Source organism: Caretta caretta, chromosome 4 (genome assembly GCF_965140235.1).
Source record: "Caretta caretta isolate rCarCar2 chromosome 4, rCarCar1.hap1, whole genome shotgun sequence".
Lineage (NCBI taxonomy): Eukaryota > Metazoa > Chordata > Testudines > Cheloniidae > Caretta > Caretta caretta.
In genome coordinates, this window is record NC_134209.1 from 147781008 (window position 1) to 147802895 (window position 21888).

The 21888-nt window shown below is 40.3% G+C and overlaps 1 protein-coding gene across 1 annotated transcript in view; it reads left to right on the top strand.

Annotated features, from left to right (window-relative positions):
* The window catches only part of ATRN (attractin), a 273056-nt gene that overhangs the window by 196086 nt on the left and 55082 nt on the right, over positions 1-21888 (top strand). Inside the window, exon 25 of the mRNA XM_048846395.2 lies at positions 3603-3664. Coding sequence (XP_048702352.2) covers positions 3603-3664 — 62 coding nt within the window. The remainder of the gene's footprint in view (positions 1-3602; positions 3665-21888) is intronic.

Consider the following 21888-nt stretch of genomic DNA (forward strand, 5'->3'; position numbering starts at 1 on the left):
TTCTATTTGGACATAGTTATTCTATTCTTTTTAAACTTATTTTAATTCTCTCCAGTACTGAGGTGCTGATTGTGATACCAGCCCACAACTAAAGATCCTTATCCTCGTGCAATGCTGATTTGTCAGTCAAACATTGCATCAATCTAAATCTATAAAATGATCCATGACAGTTAAACTAAAAGTGATTCTAAAAGTGATTAGAAATTCCAGCTATTACTTAAATACTGAAATTTCAGTTCAAAATTGCCTTCCTAGAAAGTATTTCATAGCCAAGCCCTTTCCTTATGTGCACTCACAAAGTACACTTAATGATTCAAAGCTATTTCAAATGTCTTCTGAAATTCACCAGTAGGGGTAACCACATGTCACTTTTAATCTTATTTTACTGTAAGATCCTACTGTAATCAAATGAAAGGTATACTCTTTAATTTTTAGCTTATATCTCATTAAAATCCAGTTTTCATGTATCTGAAAAGCAGTTTTATGTAATACTGCAAGTAACTGGGTTTTCAAAAAATTGCGATAGTTTGTATGCTTTCTTTCAGCTATATTCTCACTAAATGTAAACAGATTCTACTTGTAGTGCTATGTTGAACGGTCTGGTCCCATTGCTCTTAACCATTTATTAATACAAAATTATTTTTAGGCATCTACAGGGACACTAGTTTGTGAAGGACTCCATGGTCAGGACTCCATAGTTAAGACTGAGTTCCATTTTGCACATATAACCTCTTTGTTTCACATGGGAAAAGACAGTGAATCCTCCCCAGAGGTACAGCACTTACTTTTTTAAAGTACAGAATGAATTTTCTAACAATTTATACGTAGATCCTTTAATTAGTTTGAATTAACATTAATAAAAAACTGAATCCATTAAAAAATTTAACATATCACTTTTGTTTGTCCTGAATGAGTTTAATTAAAGTATAACACACACACACTTCAAACTTTCCATATAGTTAAAATTAATTAAATCTTGAGTACAGTCTGTATTCAAAGAAATTAGGCTGCACTTGAGCAAAGTTATTAATTGTTGTTGTATCTAATTATGATGATGATAGGCTACAGATGGGGTAATGTGAACCGGACAGGGTGTTTTCAACGTGTGAGAAGTAAATTATGGAAGTCACCTGAGACTTTTTACCCTTTTTACAAGGTGCAAACTCCCCTGTTGCGTCCTTCCAAAATATAAGCTCTGCCAAGTCAATGAAGAAACCACACGTACTAGGTCACTTTGATTGCACCAGAGGAAGCTGACTTTTCTCTGTTACCTAGAACTTATCCATCTTTTTGATTTTCACTTGAATCCCTTATTCAGACTCCTGTCTCTGGCCATCCTTTTCTAGTCATGGCCTAGAGAGAAGTACCTCAATTCTGTTATCACAGCTGGTTTACAGCTCTGGAATGCACATAAGCATCTCAGTTTTTTTCTTGGATCCATCCTGCACTGAAATGGCAGAAGCTTGTTTTTAATCTATAAATACCACTTTGGTCTGTTTTAAAGGAAGGTCTAGGCCCAGTCATTTGTCCTCCATTGTATTTAAAAGAGGTTCCTACCACTTGTTTAATTTTGTTTACTTGTATTTCAGTTGCAATAGTCTTTGACTTCCAGCATGCAGTAGCCTGACAGTGATTCTTTCAGGAGGATTGTTTGCATGTCCAGTTTCTCTTTCTGCTTCTAGATTCCTTGTTCTATAAAAGCTTTTAGTTTAAAAATTTACTGTTTTGTCCTATTATCTCATTAATATAGTTTGTATTGTGAATGTATGACGTTACCGCTAATGTTTCAGTATCTTAGACAGACAAGGTAGCTGAGGTAACATCTTTATTGGACTAACTTCTGTTGGTGAGAGAGACCAGCATTTGAGCTTACACAGAAGAAGAAGAAGAAGAGTTGTGTGTAAACTCGAAAGTTTATCTATCTCACCAACAGAAGTTGGTCCAATAAAGATATGACCTCACCCACCTTGTTTCGCCAATATCCTGGACCAATATGACTACTGCATATTAGTATCTTAGATATTACATAACATAACACTACATAACAAGTATCTTAGTTACTGTCAATTCCTGTTTCTATAATATATCAGGAGCTTGAAATTATTTGATTTGTTTGAAATTATTACTATTCCTATCTTGGTATCTGTTTTAAAGAAAACATAGATTTAGCCCTCTGAGCTTAAAATGTAAAGTGCAGCCCACAATATGTTTGCTATCCTTTTTAACTAGAAAACTCAAGTAGACTGTTGGGCACTGCATTAAAATTAAATTAAAAATACAGCTTGCCGAATCTTCCCGTCATACATAGGCAGTAGGATTGAAAGAATGGGATCATATGGTCTGCAGCTTTCAGTGCTGTTGGGTACAAGCTTTCCAGCAAAATAGAAAGTATACCATTATGCACTCCAAAGGAGATTACAGTGTATTTGTAAACAAATGGTTCTGGCCTTCTACTATACCAGTTGCAATATAATACAGTTATTTAAAGCAAATATGGCAACAGACTATGTTTCTGGAAAAAATAATAAACAACTGGTTATTTTTCTGGTATTCATAGTATTCAACCTGTAGCTAACAGTGGGAATAAGTTAAAATTGATACCAGTATTGTTATGATGTATAATTTAATGGGAAAATAGAAACGATGCTTTGAGACAGACTCTATAAAAATGAAAAGCTTTGCTGGATAAACTGCCAGTTTCCGTTTAGTGTTGGAAAAAGTTCCAATTGTTCATGAAAGAGTTAATTTCCTGTTGTGGTGCTGGGATTGATAGTCAGAGGAAATAGGAGGTACCTGGAAAGAATTTGTGCAATATTAGCAATCACAAGTTGCCTTTCTGTTGGCTTGCCTTCCCTTTGCTTTGTTGTTTTTAACCAGACTCTCTAATCTCTCCTTTTGCCTCTAACCACCTCCCAATTTCCTGTTCCTTTCTTCCTTCTGTGTTTTGTCCAAAAAATTGGGTTGTTTTTCACTTTTCTTTTCAGTTTGAGTGGCTTGCAGGAAAGTGGGTTAAAATGAATGCCATAGTTGTTTTTACAGTATCTATTATCTTCTGTGTTTCATGCCTTTTTGCTGCTCTTGGTGTAAGTTACTTATTCAAGAAGATCTTACTTTAAGAGTATTATTTCAATGAGGGCAAGCAATTCTGCTTGCTTTTGAACTTTTTAGTATTTATTGTACTTTATTGGTTAATATGTCTGCAGTAATTCAAAATATTCTACTTTAGCTTGTATGCTGCTTCTTATTTGTGAGTATTGTAATCCTTTTGGATTTGGAGCTTTTCAAAGATGATTACCATTTTCTTTTGCCTCATTTACCAAAGTGATATATTCCTGGATTGTAACTGGAAGAGCTGAAGAATTTGTTTTGTTTTTAAAAAGAAATTTGGATGAAGCATTTCAAACCTTAATCTGAGGTCTGTTTCTTCTTTGTCAGAATACTACTTAATATTTGTTTTTAAAAAATCAACATGGTGTACGTTTGAAGAAAATGAAGCAGTATTTCATAGTAATTGTTGATCCCAGCAGCAGTGTAATGATGAATTTTGGGTATAAATTACCTGCCAGTGAAGTAACAGGAAAACATTTGCTTTTCTTTTTCAGATTGCTTTCTCACAGCACAGCAACTTTATGGACCTGGTACAGTTCTTTGTGACATTTTTCAGGTACTTTTCATTTTAGGCAGATAAATGTTTCAACTGTTTTAAGAAAGCTCCTTTTATCAATACACTGATTTATAGTTTATTAAAGTTAAACCATCATCTTTATCTAACATTTAAGTCTAGTGAATTGAAAGTAGTACTATTAACATTTAAAATATTTTTTCTTGGTAAGGTTAAATTAGAGAAATTTAGTTAGATCACGTCTGTGCAAGCGCTCACCATCCTCTGAATAAAGTGAGCCCTTATCGTAAGTGTGAAACAGGTTCATGATGCCATAAGAATGGAAACAACAGAAGTAAAATAATATTCTGTTTCTTCTTCCATTCTTCAAAAGGGTGTTCTTTACAAGAACATGGGAAGACTCCAGAAGTGATGAAAATTGGGTCCTTAGGATTTCATAAACTGATGTGCTGGACTTTCTAATTGTAGGGACTGTTAATATTTCATAACATGACAATAATATATATACTACTTTCAAGTAAACATTTCAAAGTGCCTTATGAACATTAAAGCCTCACAATCCTTTGTGAAGTAGATAAGGATTATACACGTTTTACTCATGAGTAAACAGATAAAGAAATGGTATCTTGCCTGAGCTTTTACACACATTCAGTGTCAGAAGAGGTCATAAAACCTAAGAGCACTGAGTTGGCATTTCATGAAGATCACTTATCACAGCTCCTATATCAAACTTTTTTCGTAGCACTACATCTTAAAATACTGCTGTGAGGACACTTTACAGTGGATGCTTGTTTACAGCAACACCTTGTAAGAGTGACCGCTGCTTGTGAGCAACATTTCCCCTGGGAGCACTTTCCCTACTGTGAATTGTTGACACTCCCCATAACAGCAACGGTCGCTTAGGCGCAACGTAGAAAAAGGGCACCGATATTTTCCTACTAGTAAGCATCTACTGTATATGGTTTACTTCCTGTCTGATTCATGTTGATATGGGGTAAAATCTTGTTCCCATTGAAGTAAGTGAGGATGGTTCTTCAAGTAGTGTCCTTGAGGGTGCTCCACTTCATGTGCCTCTCATGTGCCTTGATTGGAGATTTTCTATTAGTAGTGTCTGTTCGACCTGTGCATGCACACTATACAACTTGCGCCACGCTCCCAGGGCATACAGGGCTGCACGGGCAAATCGCCCTCAGTTTCTTCTCTCCAACCTCTGCCTGAGATGGAGCTCTAGCGTGCCTGCCTTGTGTGTGCCTCAGTGTGTTTTGCAGTTTAGTTCAATGTTTCTAGTTAGTGTTAGTTGTTAGAATAAAATCAGTTAGATGTGAGAGGTTTCATTTTTTTCTCCCCTGCCCCTCCTTTTTTACCCCCTCCCCCACTTTTTTCTGGTGAACTCATTTGGTCTGGCTAGGTATGCCCGGCTCACCAGGTTTCAAAAGCTGCTTCTCTTGTTGGGCGGCTGTCCCAATCAGCAACAGACACTCTAAATGTATCCATTGTGTTGGAGAGTCCCATATCTCCCAAAATTGTAACTTTTGCCTGGCTCTAAAATCTAGAGCTCAGATGAACTGGAAGACCAAACTGAAGCTGCTGCTGATGGAGCACTCCCTTCGACCTCCTTCCGAGTCAGGTCAGCAGACCACACACTTTCCACCTTCCCTCCCCCTGCCATTCATCTGTCTTCAGACTGTGTCCCTTTGGCTAAGGTCTTGCCTAGAAGGGGGAAGATCTCTGAGGACTTAGGGAAGGTTCCAAAGCAGGGGAAGGAGCCAGCTCCCAAGCAGTTCTGATCTCCTGCTAGGTTTATGGTGTTGGAGGCCTCAGTCTCTCAACTCGGTACTTTCATGGCGGAAGACTCTCTTCCTCCAGTACCAGTGGAGCAGGGAGACCGCAGAGCACGTCAGAGAAACATAACGCTGTCAGAGCCCCAGTACCATCCGCCTCCAGATCAGCACCATCTATTTCAGACTTACCAATGGTGCCTTCCCACATGGCTCTCTCAGTACTGTCCAGGGAGGTTGAAGTGCTTCAGGTTGGGGGGCTGTCTATAAGCAAGGACTGGCCTGTTTCCCGTGCACATTGGTGGAAGCACTCTATGTAGAAATCCCATCTGTTATTTCGACCTTCAGGAGGAGTCCACGCAGAATCCTTCTTTTTGTATTGTTGTTAGGAAGGTTTCTGTGGGTTAGTATGCTGTTCAGAGGTGTTGGAAATATTCCTTGAGTCGGACACATTGAAAGTAGGATTCTAGGTCGCCACAGAACTGTATCATGTTCGTGGGGGTGGAGGGGCATGAAGGACGATTCCTCACTCTCACAGATCTTGGGAGACAGGCCAGTCCTCACTTACAGACAGCTCCCCAACCTGAAGCAAATACTCACCAGCAACCACACAACAAAAACACTAACCCAGGAACCTATCCTTGCATCAAAGCCCGTTGCCAGCTCTGTCCACATATTTATTCAAGGGACACCATCATAGGACCTAATCACATCAGCCACACCATCACAGGCTCGTTCACCTGCACATCTACCATTGTGATATATGCCATCATGTGCCAGCAATGCCCCTCTGCCATGTACATTGGCCAAACCGGACAGTCTCTACGCAAAAGAATAAATGGACACAAATCAGACGTCAAGAATTATAACATTCAAAAACCAGTCGGAGAACACTTCAACCTCCCTGGTCACTCAATTTCAGACCTAAAAGTGGTCTTTCTTCAACAAAATAACTTCAAAAACAGACTCCAACGAGAAACCGCAGAACTGGAATTAATTTGCAAACTGGACACCATTAAATTAGGCTTGAATAAAGACTGGGAGTGGATGAGTCATTACACAAACTAAAAACTATTTCCCTATGCTAATTTTCCCCCTACTGTTACTCACACCTTCTTGTCAACTGTTTGAAATAGGCGATCCTGATTATCACTACAAAAGTTTTTTTTCTCCTGCTGATAATAGCCCACCTTAATTGATTAATCTTGTTAGAGTTGGTAGGGCAACCCCCATTTTTTTCATGTTCTGTGTGTGTGTGTGTATATATATATGTATATATATATATATATATATATATATGTCTTCCTACTGTATTTTCCACTACATGCATCTGATGAAGTGGGTTTTAGCCCACAAAAGCTTATGCCCAAATAAATTTGTTAGTCTCTAAGGTGCCACAAGTACTCCTCGTTCTTTTTGCTGATGCATACTAACAGGGCTACCACTCTGAAACTTTGCATTTACAATGGACCCAAAAGATACTTACACTGAATTCAATATGGACTCCCAAGGATATCCAGGAAATTGCCATATCGACCACACTGGGGTCTATTCCCAGCTCTGCCACTGACCTGTTGTGTGACCTTGGTCAGATAATTTCTCCTCTGTTTCCCCTGCTCTGTGCTTCGGTTTATCATCCTGTCCTGTCTTGTCTATTTCGACTATAAGCTCTTCAGGGCATGGATTCTCTTTTATGAGTATGTACACTGCCATGTACAGTGGCACAACAGCTGGACTGGGGCCTCTAGGCGCTACTGTAGCACAGATTATAAAAGTTATCAATGTTGAATATTCCTTTGAGCTTTACAGCACATCCTGTATTTATCTTGTTAGGTTTTAAGTGACACGGACTTTCTGAGTTGTATATTGCCAAGCACATTGGCAGACCTTAGGTATTATTTGCAGAAACTAAGCAGTACCTAAACAAAGTTATGAACAATTTTTGTATCTAATTTTATGCACACGTGTGTTAGGATATTAGGTTTTAGAACTCTATATACGGAAGTACAGCGCTATTTTACTGATTGCCTAACTTCTTTCAGGGTCTGTCCAGCTAAAAATGGCTTGGTTCGAATGTTTCATACTTTGCTTAGCCTATGCATAGATTTTAATGTATGTAACTAATTTTTAAAAATTAGCCATTCTGTGTGGTACATCAATGCATTCTTTACATAAGAATGTCCATACTGGGTCAGACTGGTGGTCCATCTAGCCCAATATTCTTTCTTCCGACAGTGGCCAATACCAGGTGCTTCAGAGGGAATGAACTGAACAAGTAATCATCAAGTGATCCATCCCGTCGCCCATTCCCAGCTTCTTGAAAACAGAGGTTAGGGACACTTCAGAGCATGGTTTTGCATCTCTGCCCATCCTGGCTGATAGCCATTGATGGACTTATCCTCCGTGAACTTATCCAGTTCTTTTTTTTTAATCCTGTTATAGTCTTTTGTGGATACAGACTAACATGGCTACCCCTCTGATACTTGTTATAGTCTTGGCCTTCACAACATCCTCTGGCAAAGAGTTCCACAGGTTGACTGTGTGTTGTGTGAAGAAATGGTTCCTTTTGTTAGTTTTAAACTGCTGCCTATTAATTTCATTTGGTGACCCCTAGTTCTTGAGTTATGAGAAGGAGTAAATAACATTTCCTTATTTACTTTCTCCACACCAGACATGATTTTCTAGACCGCTATCATATCTCACCCCCTTTAGTCATTTCTTTTTCCAAGCTGAAAAGTCCCAGTCTTATTAATCTCTTCTCATCTGGAAGCTCTTCCATACTCCTAATCAGTTTTGTCACATTGGAATTGGAAAAGGTACAGAAGAGTGTATCTTTTTTGAGATGGGGCGACCACATCTACACACAGTATTCAAGATGTGGACATACCATGGATTTATATAGAGGCAGTATGATATTTTTTGTCTTATTATTGATCACTTTCCTAGTGATTCCCAACATTATGTTAGCATTTTTGATTGCTGCTGCACATTAAGTGGATATTTTCAGAGAACTATCCACACTGACTCCAAGATCTGTCTTCAGTGGTAACAGCTAATTTAGATCCCATCATTTTATATGTATAGATGGGATTATGACAGGTTTCAGAGTAACAGCTGTGTTAGTCTGTATTCGCAAAAAGAAAAGGAGTACTTGTGGCACCTTAGAGACTAACCAATTTATTTGAGCATGAGCTTTCGTGAGCTACAGCTCACTTCATCGGATGCAGTGTGCATTACTTTGCATTGATCAAGTTTCCAAGTCTCATACCGCCATGCATGTGTTAAACTGTGCAAGGCAGGGCAAGGAGATGCAATAAGAGACAAGAACTCTGTAATTTCAAAGATCCCAGTAGGATGGGGAATCAATTACTTTGCCCAACTCCAAATCTCAACTCAGCTTATGAAGCAACAGGGAAACCTGCAGAGCCCAAAAGCTCTACAGGGCAAGCAAAGTCACAGGTTGGTGGAAGCCAGTAATCCACTAGAACATCCATACTCCAGAGACTAGTGTTACCTAGGGCTGGCTGGGACTAAATTCTGCTCTGGGCCGGTACTTAATTTCCTTTTTTATTTAACAACCAAGTTCCTCTCCTTCAAAAGATCTGGAGCTTGAAGTTCAGTGGTTCTGAATGCCTGCAGCTTCCTTTGCTATCAGTTGGAGTTAGGGCCCTCAACACCTTTGAAAATCAGGTCCAAGTTTGCTAGTTAACTTTACGGTTATTATTCCATACAATAGCTTTTTATTTTAAGCTCCAAAAATGTCAGCAGATAAAGGTTGAGAAAAATGGCTCTTACTGGCTCATTAATATTTCATTATAATTGAAACTGTAAGAGAAATGATATTCTAACCACTGTTAACCTTTTGTAAAACCAAATGAATTGCAAGGAAACTTTTTCTTCCCCTCTCCTTCCCTTCCTTTGCATAAGCTCTTTAATTTTTACTTTGCACAAATCCTGCTGTTTTCTTCCCTCAAAGTTTAAGCTATTGAAAGGTTTTTTTGTATGCACAGACTGTGGTCTTAAAAAAGTGTCAATTTTTTTCTTCAAAATCTATTCCTCCCCATTCCCACTTCACTAGTAATTTTTGTAACAGTATGCAAAATGGTTTTGTACAAAAGGTGTTATAAGGAGCCTTCAGTCCCTACTAATCTCATGCCACCTACATTTGATCTAATTTCCTATTATCTTTTTACTAGCATCCTGTGTTTTTCCGCAGGGATCGGTTCTGGTTCTGTTCAATATCTTCATCAGTGATTTAGATAATGGCATAGAGAATACACTTATAAAGTTTGCAGATGAGATCAAGCTGGGAGGGGTTGCAAGTGCTTTGGAGGAAAGGATTAAAATTCAAAATGATCTGGAGAAATGGTCTGAAGTAAATTTGATGAAATTCAATAAGGATAAATGCAAAGTACGCCACTTAGGAAAGAACAATCAGTTGCACACATACAAAATGGGAAATGACTGCCTAGGAAAGAGTACAGTGGAAAGGGATCTCGGGGTCATAGTGGATCACAAGCTAAATATGTGTCAACAATGTAACACTGTTGCAAAAAAAGCAAGCATCATTCTGGGATATATTAGCAGAAGTATTGTAAGTAAGACACAAGAAATAATTCTTCCACTCTACTCTGTGCTGATTAGGCCTGAAGTGGAGTATTGTGTCCAGTTCTGAGTGCCCCATTTCAGGAAAGATGTGGACAAATTGGAGAAAGTCCAGAAAAGAGAAACAAAAATGATTCAAGTCTAGAAAACCTGACCTGTGAGGGAAGCCTGAAAAAATTGTGTGTGTTTAGTTTGGAGAAGAGAAGACTGAGAGAGGACATGATCACAGTTTTCAAGTACATAAAAGGTTGTTACGAGGAGGGAGAAGAATTGTTCTTCTTAGCCTCTGAGGGTAGGACAAGAAGCAATGGGCTTAAATTGCAGCAAGGGAGGTTTAGGTTGGACATTAGGAAAAATTTCCTAACTGTCAGGGTGGTTAAGCACTGGAATAAATTTCCAAGGGAGGTTGTGGAATCTCCATCATTGGAGATTTTTAATAGCTGGTTAGACAAACACCTGTCAGGGATGATCTAGATAATCCTTAGTCCTGCCATGAGTGCAGGGGACTGGACTAGATGACCTCGCGAGGTTCCTTCCAGTCCTATGATCCCTCCTTAAAGCCTGCTGGTTTCAGGGATATTTGCTACCGTTTCTCCCCAGTTTCATCATAGTCTTCTCTTTCTTGAGCTGGCATTCTGTGTCTTTTCACGGATTTGAAATCTTTAGGGGAGGGATTGTGTTTTTGTTTGTAAAGCTCCATATAAATTTATGTTGCTATGGAAGTGATTATCCATATTAATTCTGCTTATTTTGTTTTGAGAAAGTGGCTAATTTGATTTTAATTTCGGGAATCACCATTGGGGAAGTAGTGTGTATAGTGGCACAGTAGCTGAGGAGACACTTTTAGGTACTATATAGTGGTCTGCTTATTGTAAGCATTTTCCAGTTGTTTTGGAAAGCAGGGATATGTCACATTACAATAATTCAGATCTCCTGGAGTCCTGCAGTAGATGTTTTCTTTGATATTCTTTGCTTATCCATTGACGTATTTTATAGTGCCTATCACTATATGTCACTATATGTTACTATTTATAAAGATCACACAAAATCCAATCTCAAATCCATTTTTCTGAGAAACAGCTGAGCTCATGTCGCTCTGGTCATTATTTCTAGACACATCAGTAACAGCAACCAACGAGACTCTAAAAATAATATAGGCACACTGATTCATGAACAATCTGAAGCCAGATCTCCCTAGTATCATCTCAGAAGACCTCTCGCCTGCATATGCAGCCAAACATGTTGTTTCTTCCCAAAGTGCAGTCTCTCCTGGCTGGGGCGGGGTTGGACTAGATGACCTCCTGAGGTCCCTTCCAACCCTGATATTGTATGATTCTAGTCACTGTCAGACACGGTCCATCGCTATGCTCAGCACCTTAACCACCTTGTGTCTTGCACAGACTTGAATCCCACAGGTGAGAGAAGCAGATTCTCCTAACAGTATGAAGACAATCCCCACACGTGATAGAGACAAGTGACAGTCATTAGCATAGAACATTTGAGATAAAGCAGTGAGGCTTCTCTGTGTGTTTCCAAACCCCACAAGTTCTGACAAAGCAGTCAAACCTATGCAGCTGAGGAGCTGACCTCCATTACTCTAACTTCTCCTTCACCCTTGAGTCCTTGGCTCCTCTTTCCTATTGTAAGGGCCACGCTGCCACTCCCAGCTCCGATTCACCTCAAATATCCATTTCCTTCGCTCTTGCTCTTGCGCAGTTATGTGTCTGGAAGAAATCTCATGACCATGCTGACTTCCTCCACTACAAATTTGTTCTCTCTTCCTTTTGGTTCTGCCATCTTCAGAGCCAAGTCACACTGCTTCTCACTCTCTTTGAATTCCGTGCCTGTAATCCCAACCAGTTTTTACCACCTTTGACTCTTTCTTCAAACCCACTCCCCTACCCCCAGTTTTGTCTCTCAACAGGATCTTACTGATCTCTTCAAATTGAAATATGACAAGATCTTCCTAGATATGGGAAATCTGTCCGTACAACTTATGAATTCTGGCTGATGTTATAAAGTTATGAAACTTGTTTTATCATGGAATGCCTCTTTGTGGCTGTGGAATCCATTATCTGCTGACAAGGTTGTAAGCACGTCTCTCCTGTAACAAATACAAAAGAGCATTGTTAACTTTGACTGGTGAGGAACCTGAGGCAAGAAAATGCACATAAATCTTTTTCACACTTTCTCTCCTCCCCTGCTGTCATAGGCACAGAAGTTTCTCCTTTGGGCTCCTGCTAGCCCTTCCATTTGCTCTAATGACCCTATGCCATCTCATCTCCCTCATCCCACTTTCATCCCCTCCTTACCCTCTCTTCTTCCTCTGATTCTTACCCTTTTAATACAAACATGCTTTAATCTCTCACATAGTAACAACAACAAAAATCCTTGACCCCACTTGTCTCCATCTACTGCAGCATCTCCCTTTCATCTCTGCATTCATTGCGCACACTACCAACATTATTGTCTGGTGTTCCTCTCCTCCAGTTCCATCTTAGACTCATTCCCATCCAGCTTCTGCCCTTTGCACTCCACTGAAACTGCTCTCACTAGTCTGACATCTTTCTGTTAACCACCTTTGACACGTCAGTCACATTCTTTTTCTTGGAATTTGTCCTACCTCATTTTTTGAGATTCAGTCCTCCTCAAATTCTCCTACCTCTCTGATCGTTCCTTCAGTATGTCATTTGGCCAATCCTCCTCATCCATCTCAAACCTTTTGTGGGAATTCCCCACACAATTCGTTCTTGGTCCTCTTCTCCCACTACACATTGTCTCTGGGCAATCCATCCACAACTAATAGTCTCTGGTGCTGATGACTTTCAGATCTACCTCTTCACACCAGAACAATTTCCTGTCCAAACTAAAATCTCTGCCTGCCTTTCAGCTCCTCACCTTCCGAATGCCCAGCTATCAGCTTCAGGTCAGCTGGCCAAAACAGAGTTCTTAATCTCTACATACACCCTTTCCTTTTTGAGTCACTGTAGGTAATGTGATATTCCTCCTTGTCATTGAGTCTCATGACCTTGGACCCCACTTTAGATCCTCACATTCAGTCTATCTCCAAATCTTTCTATTCTTGCTGCACAATATTTCTAAGAAAACAGCCTTTCCTCTCCATCCACATAGCTGAAACTCTTTTCCAACCTCCGCTCACCTCATGTTTCAACTACTGTGTAACATCTTCTTCTCTGGTTTGACAAATGCAGTCTTACCCCATAGCTACTCATTCAGAATCCTGCTGCAAAACTAAACTTTCCTGGCTCATGGCTGACCACATCACATCGCTCTTTACATCTTTCCATTACATCAAACACAAACTGTTTATCTTCCCATGCAAGGCCCACCGCAGCATTTCTACCCTACCTATCATTTCTCATATGCTGTTGAGAAGTCAATTCCTACCTCTGATCAGCCCAGAATGCAAGCCTCCATCACCCCCTTCCACTTGTTTGAAAATTTAACAAGTGTGTTCATCCTTTCTCCTATGTTGTCCCTCATACATGGGAATTATTCCTTGTAAGGTTCTGCAAACTACCTTACTATCCTCCTTCAAATATCTTCTTAAAACTCTTCCTCTGCAGCAAAGCCTATAAAGAAGAAATACGTAGTGGGTGAGCTGAGACCAGCACCTATCTACAATGTGTGGGAAAATTGCTGCATTATCATGGGGGACTTCAGTTTGGGTACTATAAGCGGGAGGTCTCATGCTGCCAGTACTAAAACATCCTTGGAATTTTTAAACATAATGGATGACTGTTTCCAAATTCAAAAAGTGTTACAGCCAACACTGGGGAATTTTGTCTATATTAGAACTTCTCCTAACAGATAAAGAGGAACTGATCACAGAACTAAAAATCAATGGTAGCTTAGGTACAAGTGATCATGACTTGACCACATTTATAGTATGTAAGCAGAATAAAGTCCAGATGAGTAATATATGTATATACACTCGAGGCTTTAATAGGGCCAATTCCACCAAACTGGAAACCAATTATGAGCAAAATCAACTAGTAGGAAGAATTCAGTCAGAAAAATGTGACTAATAATTGGGAATCATTTAAGAACGCTTTACGAGGTGCCCTAGAAGCCACAATTGAGAGAGAAGGGTGTGCTGGATAAAAAAACCAACCTGATTTAGAGGGGAAGTGAAGGCAGCTGTAGGAGCACTGGGGAAGTTCCAGAAGACTGGAAGAAAGCTAATGTTATGCCAATTTTTAAAAAAGGGTAAATGGGATTACTCAGATTATTATAGGCCTGTCAGCCTGACATTGATCCCAAGCGAGATAATGAAGCAGCTGATATGGGTCTCAATAAAGAACTAAAGGAGGGTAATTTATGCAAATGAACATGGGTTTATAGAAAATATATCCTGTCTAACTTGATACCTTTTTTTAAGAGATTACAAGTTTGACTGATAAAGATAATAGTGCTGATGTAATATGCTTAGACTTCTCTAAGGCATTTGACTTGGCCCGGCATGACATTTTTATTAAAAAACTAAATATAAAATTAATATGGCACTACTTAAATGAATTAAAGACTGGCTAACTGATAGGTCTCAATGTAATTGTAAATGGGGAATCATCAAATGGGTGTGTTTCTAGTGGGTGGTTGGTTCTTAACCCTATACTATTTAATGTCTTTATCAATGACCTGGAACACAACACAAAATCATCACTGATAAAGTTAGTAGATGAGACAAATATTGATTTGGGAGGGACCATAAACAATGAAGAGGACAGGTCACTGAGTCAGAGTGATCTGGATCATTTGATAAATTGGGTGCAGGCAAACAATATGCATTTTATATGGCTAAATGTAAATGTATACACCTAGGACCAAAGAATGCAGGTCATATTTATGGGATAAGGGACTCTAACCTGAAATCAGTGACCCTGATAAGGATTTGGGGGTCATGGTGGATAATCAGCTGAACACGAACTCCCAGTGTAATGCTGTGGCCAGAAGAGCTAATGCGTTCCTGGAATATGTAAACAGAAGAATCTCGAGTAGGAGTAGAGAGGTTACTTTATTTGACACTAGTGCGACCACTGCTGGAACACTGTGTCGAGTTCTAGTGTCCACAATTCAAGAAGGATGTTGATAAATTGGAGAGGGTTCAGAGAAGATCCATGAAAACTAGTAGAGGATTAGAAAACCCGCCTTATAGTGATAGACTCAAGAAGCTTGATCTAGTTAACTTAATAAAGAGATGGTTAAGGGGTGACTTGATTACAGCTTAGAAGTTTCTACATGTGGAACAAAATATTTAATAATGGGCTCTTCAATCTAGTAGAGAAGAGTATAAGATGATCCAATGGCTGAAAGTTTGAAGTTTTGTTTGTACGGTACCTAGCACAATGAGGCACACCCCTATGAATGAGGCCATAGGCACTACTGCACTTCAAATAGCAATAATCACAGAATGGATGTGGTCCTCCCTAGAAGAAGAGGAGACACTTACTGGGCCTAAGGGCAGCAAGCTGGGATTCCTCAGGTTTGGTATCTAGCTCCTGGTCCATTAATTCTACAGCAGTGCAGTTTCATAACTACATAACTGGTGGGAGGAGGCAGAAGTTCAAAGCTCTGTTTTGTAGGTGACACAGATTCACAACTTGGGCATCCTTCATCTAAAAAGAAAACTAATCACAGTGGAATTGTCCCGTAAGCAGGAGGTGTTCTCCCAGGTGACACACATTCGGCAGCTTTCAGTGTAAGCATGTTATGGACTTGTTCTCCCACAGGCACTGCTCTCTTTCCTTCTGATTTGAGAGCGTGCTCTTTCATAGTAATCCTCACAAATGCCAGAATCCCACCGAATTCAACTGATTATCTTCACTTCTTTAAATTGGATAGAGCTGCTGTGCACTAACAGATGCTGTGTCCATTCTGGAAGTGGCAGCGTTTCAGGTTTTCACAGATTCCAAGGCTAGAAAGAACCATTGTGATTTTTCTAGTCTGACCTCCAGAGAAGTTCCCTAAAATAAATTCCTAGAGCAGATCTTCAAGTCAAACATCCAATCTTGATTTTAAAATTGCCAATGATGGATGTAGCATGTATTGATCTTGCATGTAATGGGAGAAATTTGAGATGGAAAGACAAGACACTAGATGAAAGAAGGATAAATTTATAGTAATATTTTATAAATATTTAGCTAGGACTGATATTTTTCCTGGGGAAAATCCTTGTATGTGGGGAAGGATACCAGTCTACTCTCTGGTATCATGGGCAGAAGAGCAGCAGCACTGGAAATAGGACATTCTGCTCAGGCTGTGAATAAAGGGGCAGGCTTTTCGTGGCTGCTTCTCCTGTGTGCTGCCACTCATGTAAATCTATTTCAGTCATTAACTATAAATAAGGTTGGTACCTTTCCTAGATATTGCAGGATCGTTCTCATTTTACTAGGGGGACTTTGCAAGTAGGTTTAACTACCCTTTTCAAAGTTCAAATGGCCAGTGTGTTTTCTGAGCGAGGTCAAAGAAGATGAAACAATTTCCTACCCAAAAGGTATTTTTGATTCGGTCATCCTGCTGAGAATGATAAAATTCAAGCGTGTACCAGACTGTAACTCTCTTATAATGGTAAATGTTCAAGATGAAGTGGGTGATGGTTTGTTAAACCCTTATGGTGTCTTCCACAATAAGGAAAGTTCATTAATCTGTAAATTAGGTCCTTCCCTCCTTTGCTATTAGCATCAGGTAGGAGTTAAACAAATAGCAGCTGTGCAGTGTCAATGCACACATTACTAAAGAAGCTGTTTAACCAGTCTGTTTAGCCTAGTATCATTATACAGTCAACCACTCAGGCTTTATGTATTGGTTCTATCTTGATTGGATTTTAATGCCTGGAACAGCTAAAATGTGACCTATAACTCTCCACACATTAAAAGTTACTTTCAGATAGCACTTAAATAGTTTCCACTTCATCAGAATAATTTGAAATGTTTTTCTAGTAATCATCTTGCTGCTTTCAGAAATTACAAATTGACTTTCACACACTAAGGCATATTAGAGCCAAAGCTGCAGTATATTTTGAGATTTAAAACTGTCATTTTTACTAGCCATTCTAATGTTGATAAATATCGTAGGGTGGTTCAGTCATTTGGGCCTTAATGTGCCAGCTGGATTTTCTCCTCTCGTTGTCAGGATTCCTCTTACACTGTCTTCCTCTCCAGCGTCAAGTAAAAATGAAAACTTACTAGTTATAAGAATTTTAAGGACACTTAAGAGTGCAAGGAAACTGTCAGAAAGGAGGTCAGCGAAAGAGGTGGAGAGGCAGCTGGGATGTTTGAGGTTTTAGTCAGAATTTATTTTAAGGATACACTTATGGATTATAAGAAGTTAATAAATTATAGACACTTAAATGGTTAATCAAATTGAGTCTAGGAGTCAATAAGTTACTTATAACCTTCTGTAACGCCTTCTTCTGCTGTGCCTATAAGCGTCTAACACGCACAACTCATGTAATATCCTTATAACATATATTAATCATTTATTAACCCTTTATAAACTATAAATGTACCCTTAATATAAAGTATGACGATTTTTTTTTCTGTTGTTGCTGTAGATAGGAGTTAAAAATAGATTAGCAATTAAATGTGCTAGAATCTAGTCCTGAGCATGGGTCTTACTTTTCACCCCATAGAGGCTAAAAAAAACCCCAAGTGCTTGTCTTTCAGTAGCTCAGTTACCATTGTCTTACAAAAAGGAAAGGAAAGGAGTACTTGTGGCACCTTAGAGACTAACCAATTTATTTGAGCATAAGCTTTCGTGAGCTACAGCTCACTTCATCGGATGCATAAAGTGGAAAGTACAGTGAGGAGATTTTATACCCGCATGGCCCCACAGTATGCCAACATTTTTATGGCTGACTTAGAACAACGCTTCCTCAGCTGTCGTCCCCTAATGCCCCTATTCTACCTGCATTATATTGATGACATCTTCATGATCTGGACCCATGGAAAAGAAGCCCTTGAGGAATTCCACCATAATTTCAACAATTTCCATCCCACCATCAACCTCAGCCTGGACCAGTCCACACAAGAGATCGACTTCCTGGACACTACAGTGCTAATAAGCAAAGGTCGCATAAACACCACCCTATACCGGAAACCTACTGACCGCTATTCCTACCTACATGCCTCCAGCTTTCACCCAGACCACACCACACAATCCATTGTCTACAGCCAAGCTCTACGATACAACCGCATTTGCTCCAACCCCTCAGACAGAGACAAACACCTACAAGATCTCTATCAAGCCTTCTTACAACTACAATACTCACCTGCTGAAGTGAAGAAACAGATTGACAGAGCCAGAAGAGTACCCAGAAGTCAGCTACTGCAGGACAGGCCCAACAAAGAAAATAACAGAACGCCACTAGCCATCACCTTCAGCTCCCAACTAAAACCTCTCCAACGCATTATCAAGGATCTATAACCTATCGTGAAGGACGACCCATCACTCTCACAAATCTTGGGAGACAGGCCAGTCCTTGCCTACAGACAGCCCCACAACCTGAAGCAAATACTCACCAGCAACCACACACCACAGAACAGAACCACTAACCCAGGAACCTATCCTTGCAACAAAGCCCGTTGCCAACTGTGTCCACATATCTATTCAGGGGACACCATCATAGGGCCTAATCACATCAGCCACACTATCAGAGTCCTGTTCACCTGCACATCTACCAATGTGATATATGCCATCATGTGCCAGCAGTGCCCCTCTGCCATGTACATTGGGCAAACTGGGCAGTCTCTACGTAAAAGAATAAATGGACAGAAATCAGATGTCAAGAATTATAACATTCATAAATCAGTCGGAGAACACTTCAGACTCTCTAGTCACTAGATTTCTGATCTCAAAGTGACTATCCTTCAACAAAAAAACTTGGAAAACAGACTCCAACGAGAGACTGCTGAATTGGAATTAATTTGCAAATTGGATACAATTAACTTAGGCTTGAATAGAGACTGGGAGTGGTTGAGTCATTATACTAAGTGAAACTATTTCCCCTTGTTTATTCCCCCCCCCTCCCCCACTGTTCCTCAGATGTTCTTGTTAACTCCTGGAAATGTGCTGCAAATGGCCCACCTTGATTATTACTTCAAAAGGTTTTCTCTCCCCCCCACCCCACTCTCCTGCTGGTAATAGCTCATCTTAAGTGATCATAGAATCATAGAATATCAGGGTTGGAAGGGACCTCAGGAGGTCATCTAGTTCAAACCCCTGCTCAAAGCAGGACCAATCCCCAATTAAATCATCCCAGCCAGAGCTTTGTCAAGCCTGACTTTAAAAACTTCTAAGGAAGGAGATTCCACCACCTCCCTAGGTAACGCATTCCAGTGTTTCACCACCCTCTTAGTGAAAATTTTTTTCCTAATATCCAACCTAAACCTCCCCCACTGCAACTTGAGACCATTACTCCTTGTCCTGTCCTCTTCTACCACTGAGAATAGTCTAGAACCATCCTCAGGTAGTTGAAAGCAGCTATCAAATCCCCCCTCATTCTTCTCTTCTGCAAACTAAACAATCCCAGTTCCCTCAGCCTCTCCTCATAAGTCATGTGTTCCAGACCCCTAATCATTTTTGTTGCCCTTCGCTGGACTCTCTCCAATTTATCCACATCCTTCTTGTAGTGTGGGGCCCAAAACTGGACACAGTACTCCAGATGAGGCCTCACCAATGTCGAATAGAGGGGAACGATCACGTCCCTCGATCTGCTGGCTATGCCCCTACTTATACATCCCAAAATGCCATTGGCCTTCTTGGCAACAAGGGCACACTGCTGACTCATATCCAGCTTCTCATCCACTGTCACCCCTAGGTCCTTTTCCGCAGAACTGCTGCCTAGCCATTCGGTCTCTAGTCTGTAGCGGTGCATTGGATTTTTCCGTCCTAAGTGCAGGACTCTGCACTTATCCTTGTTGAACCTCATCAGATTTCTTTTGACCCAATCCTCCAATTTGTCTAGGTCCCTCTGTATCCTGTCCCTACCTGCCACCATATCTACCACTCCTCCTAGTTTAGTATCATCCGCAAATTTGTTGAGAGTGCAATCCACACCATCCTCCAGATCATTTATGAAGATATTGAACAAAACCGGCCCCAGGACCGACCCTTGGGGCACTCCGCTTGATACCGGCTGCCAACTAGACATGGATCCTGTCAAGGTTCCTCCCCCACTCTGAACTCTAGGGTACAGATGTGGGGACCTGCATGAAAATCCTCCTAAGCTTATCTTTACCAGCTTAGGTCAAAACTTCCCCAAGGTACAAAATATTCCACTCTTTGTCCTTGGATTGGCTGCTACCACCACCAAACAAATACTGGTTACTGGGGAAGAGCTGTTGGGAAATGTCTTTCCCCCCAAAATACTTCCCAAAACCTTGCACCCCACTTCCTGGACAAGGTTTGGTAAAAAGCCTCACCAATTTGCCTGGGTGACTACAGACCCAGAGCCTTGGATCTTAAGAACAATGAACAATCCTCCCAACACTTGCACCCCCCCTTTCCAGGGAAATGTTGGATAAAAAGCCTCACCAATTTGCATAGGTGACCACAGACCCAAACCCTTGGATCTGAGAACAATGAAAAAAGCATTCAGTTTTCTTACAAGAAGACTTTTAATAGAAATAGAAGTAAATAGAAGTAAAGAAATCACCTCTGTAAAATCAGGATTGTAGATACCTTACAGGGTAATTAGATTCAAAACATAGAGAATCCCTCTAGGCAAACCTTAAGTTACAAAAAAGATAGACAGAAATAATTATTCTATTCAGCACAATTCTTTTCTCAGCCATTTAAAGAAATCATAATCTAACACGTACCTAGCTAGATTACTTACTAAAAGTTCTAACAGGTTTCAGAGTAACAGCCGTGTTAGTCTGTATTCGCAAAAAGAAAAGGAGTACTTGTGGCACCTTAGAGACTAACCAATTTATTTGAGCATGAGCTTTCGTGAGCTCACGAAAGCTCATGCTCAAATAAATTGGTTAGTCTCTAAGGTGCCACAAGTACTCCTTTTCTTTTTGTAAAAGTTCTAAGACTCCATTCCTGGTCTATCCCCGGCAGAAACAGCATATAGACAGACAGAGACCCTTTGTTTCTCTCCCTCCTCCCAGCTTTTGAAAGTATCTTGTCTCCTCATTGGTCATTTTGGTCAGGTGCCAGCGAGGTTACTTTTAGCTTCTTAACCCTTTACAGGTGAGAGGAGCTTTCCCCTGGCCAGGAGAGATTTCAAAGGGGTTTACCCTTCCCTTTATATTTATGACAGCAGCATTGGTGGGTCAGGTACCGGTGATAAACATACAGTCTCGCCTTATTTTTTCAATAGCGATCAAAATGCGCTGTGGCTTTTACTGCAGAATGAATATCCCTCCTGTGCTCCTCTTTAAGGGATGTAGGTGGGTGGAGAAAAGATGGAGAAGAGGTGCTGTTCAGGGTGGCAGGAGCTGCAAAGAGAAGACCTAAACCAGCAGTGGCCAGATTGTGTAGCAGGACAGAAGAGGCTGGTGCTGGACGAACAGAGATAGAAGGGAGTGGAGTCGACAGAGCTAAGGCCAGAAGGAGGGTGGAGTAAGTCCCACAGGGAGAGTTAGTTGGTTTTTGTTTGTTTGAAATAAGGGCATTTTGAAATTGTTGAATGATCTTAGCTCACAATGAGAGTGGAATACAGAACATTATGGCCACGTGTGTGAAAGCAAGCCAGCAGCATTGTGTTGAAGTGCCGAGAGCAGTGACTCTGTGGTGTATACACATGACTGACGCATGTTAATAATGCTAGAGAATACTGTCCATTAGTTCAGTGTTTCTGGTGTTGCTTGTGAGCAGGTGGAAGAAACGGGAATGTTGGCAGAAAGCAGACCTCTC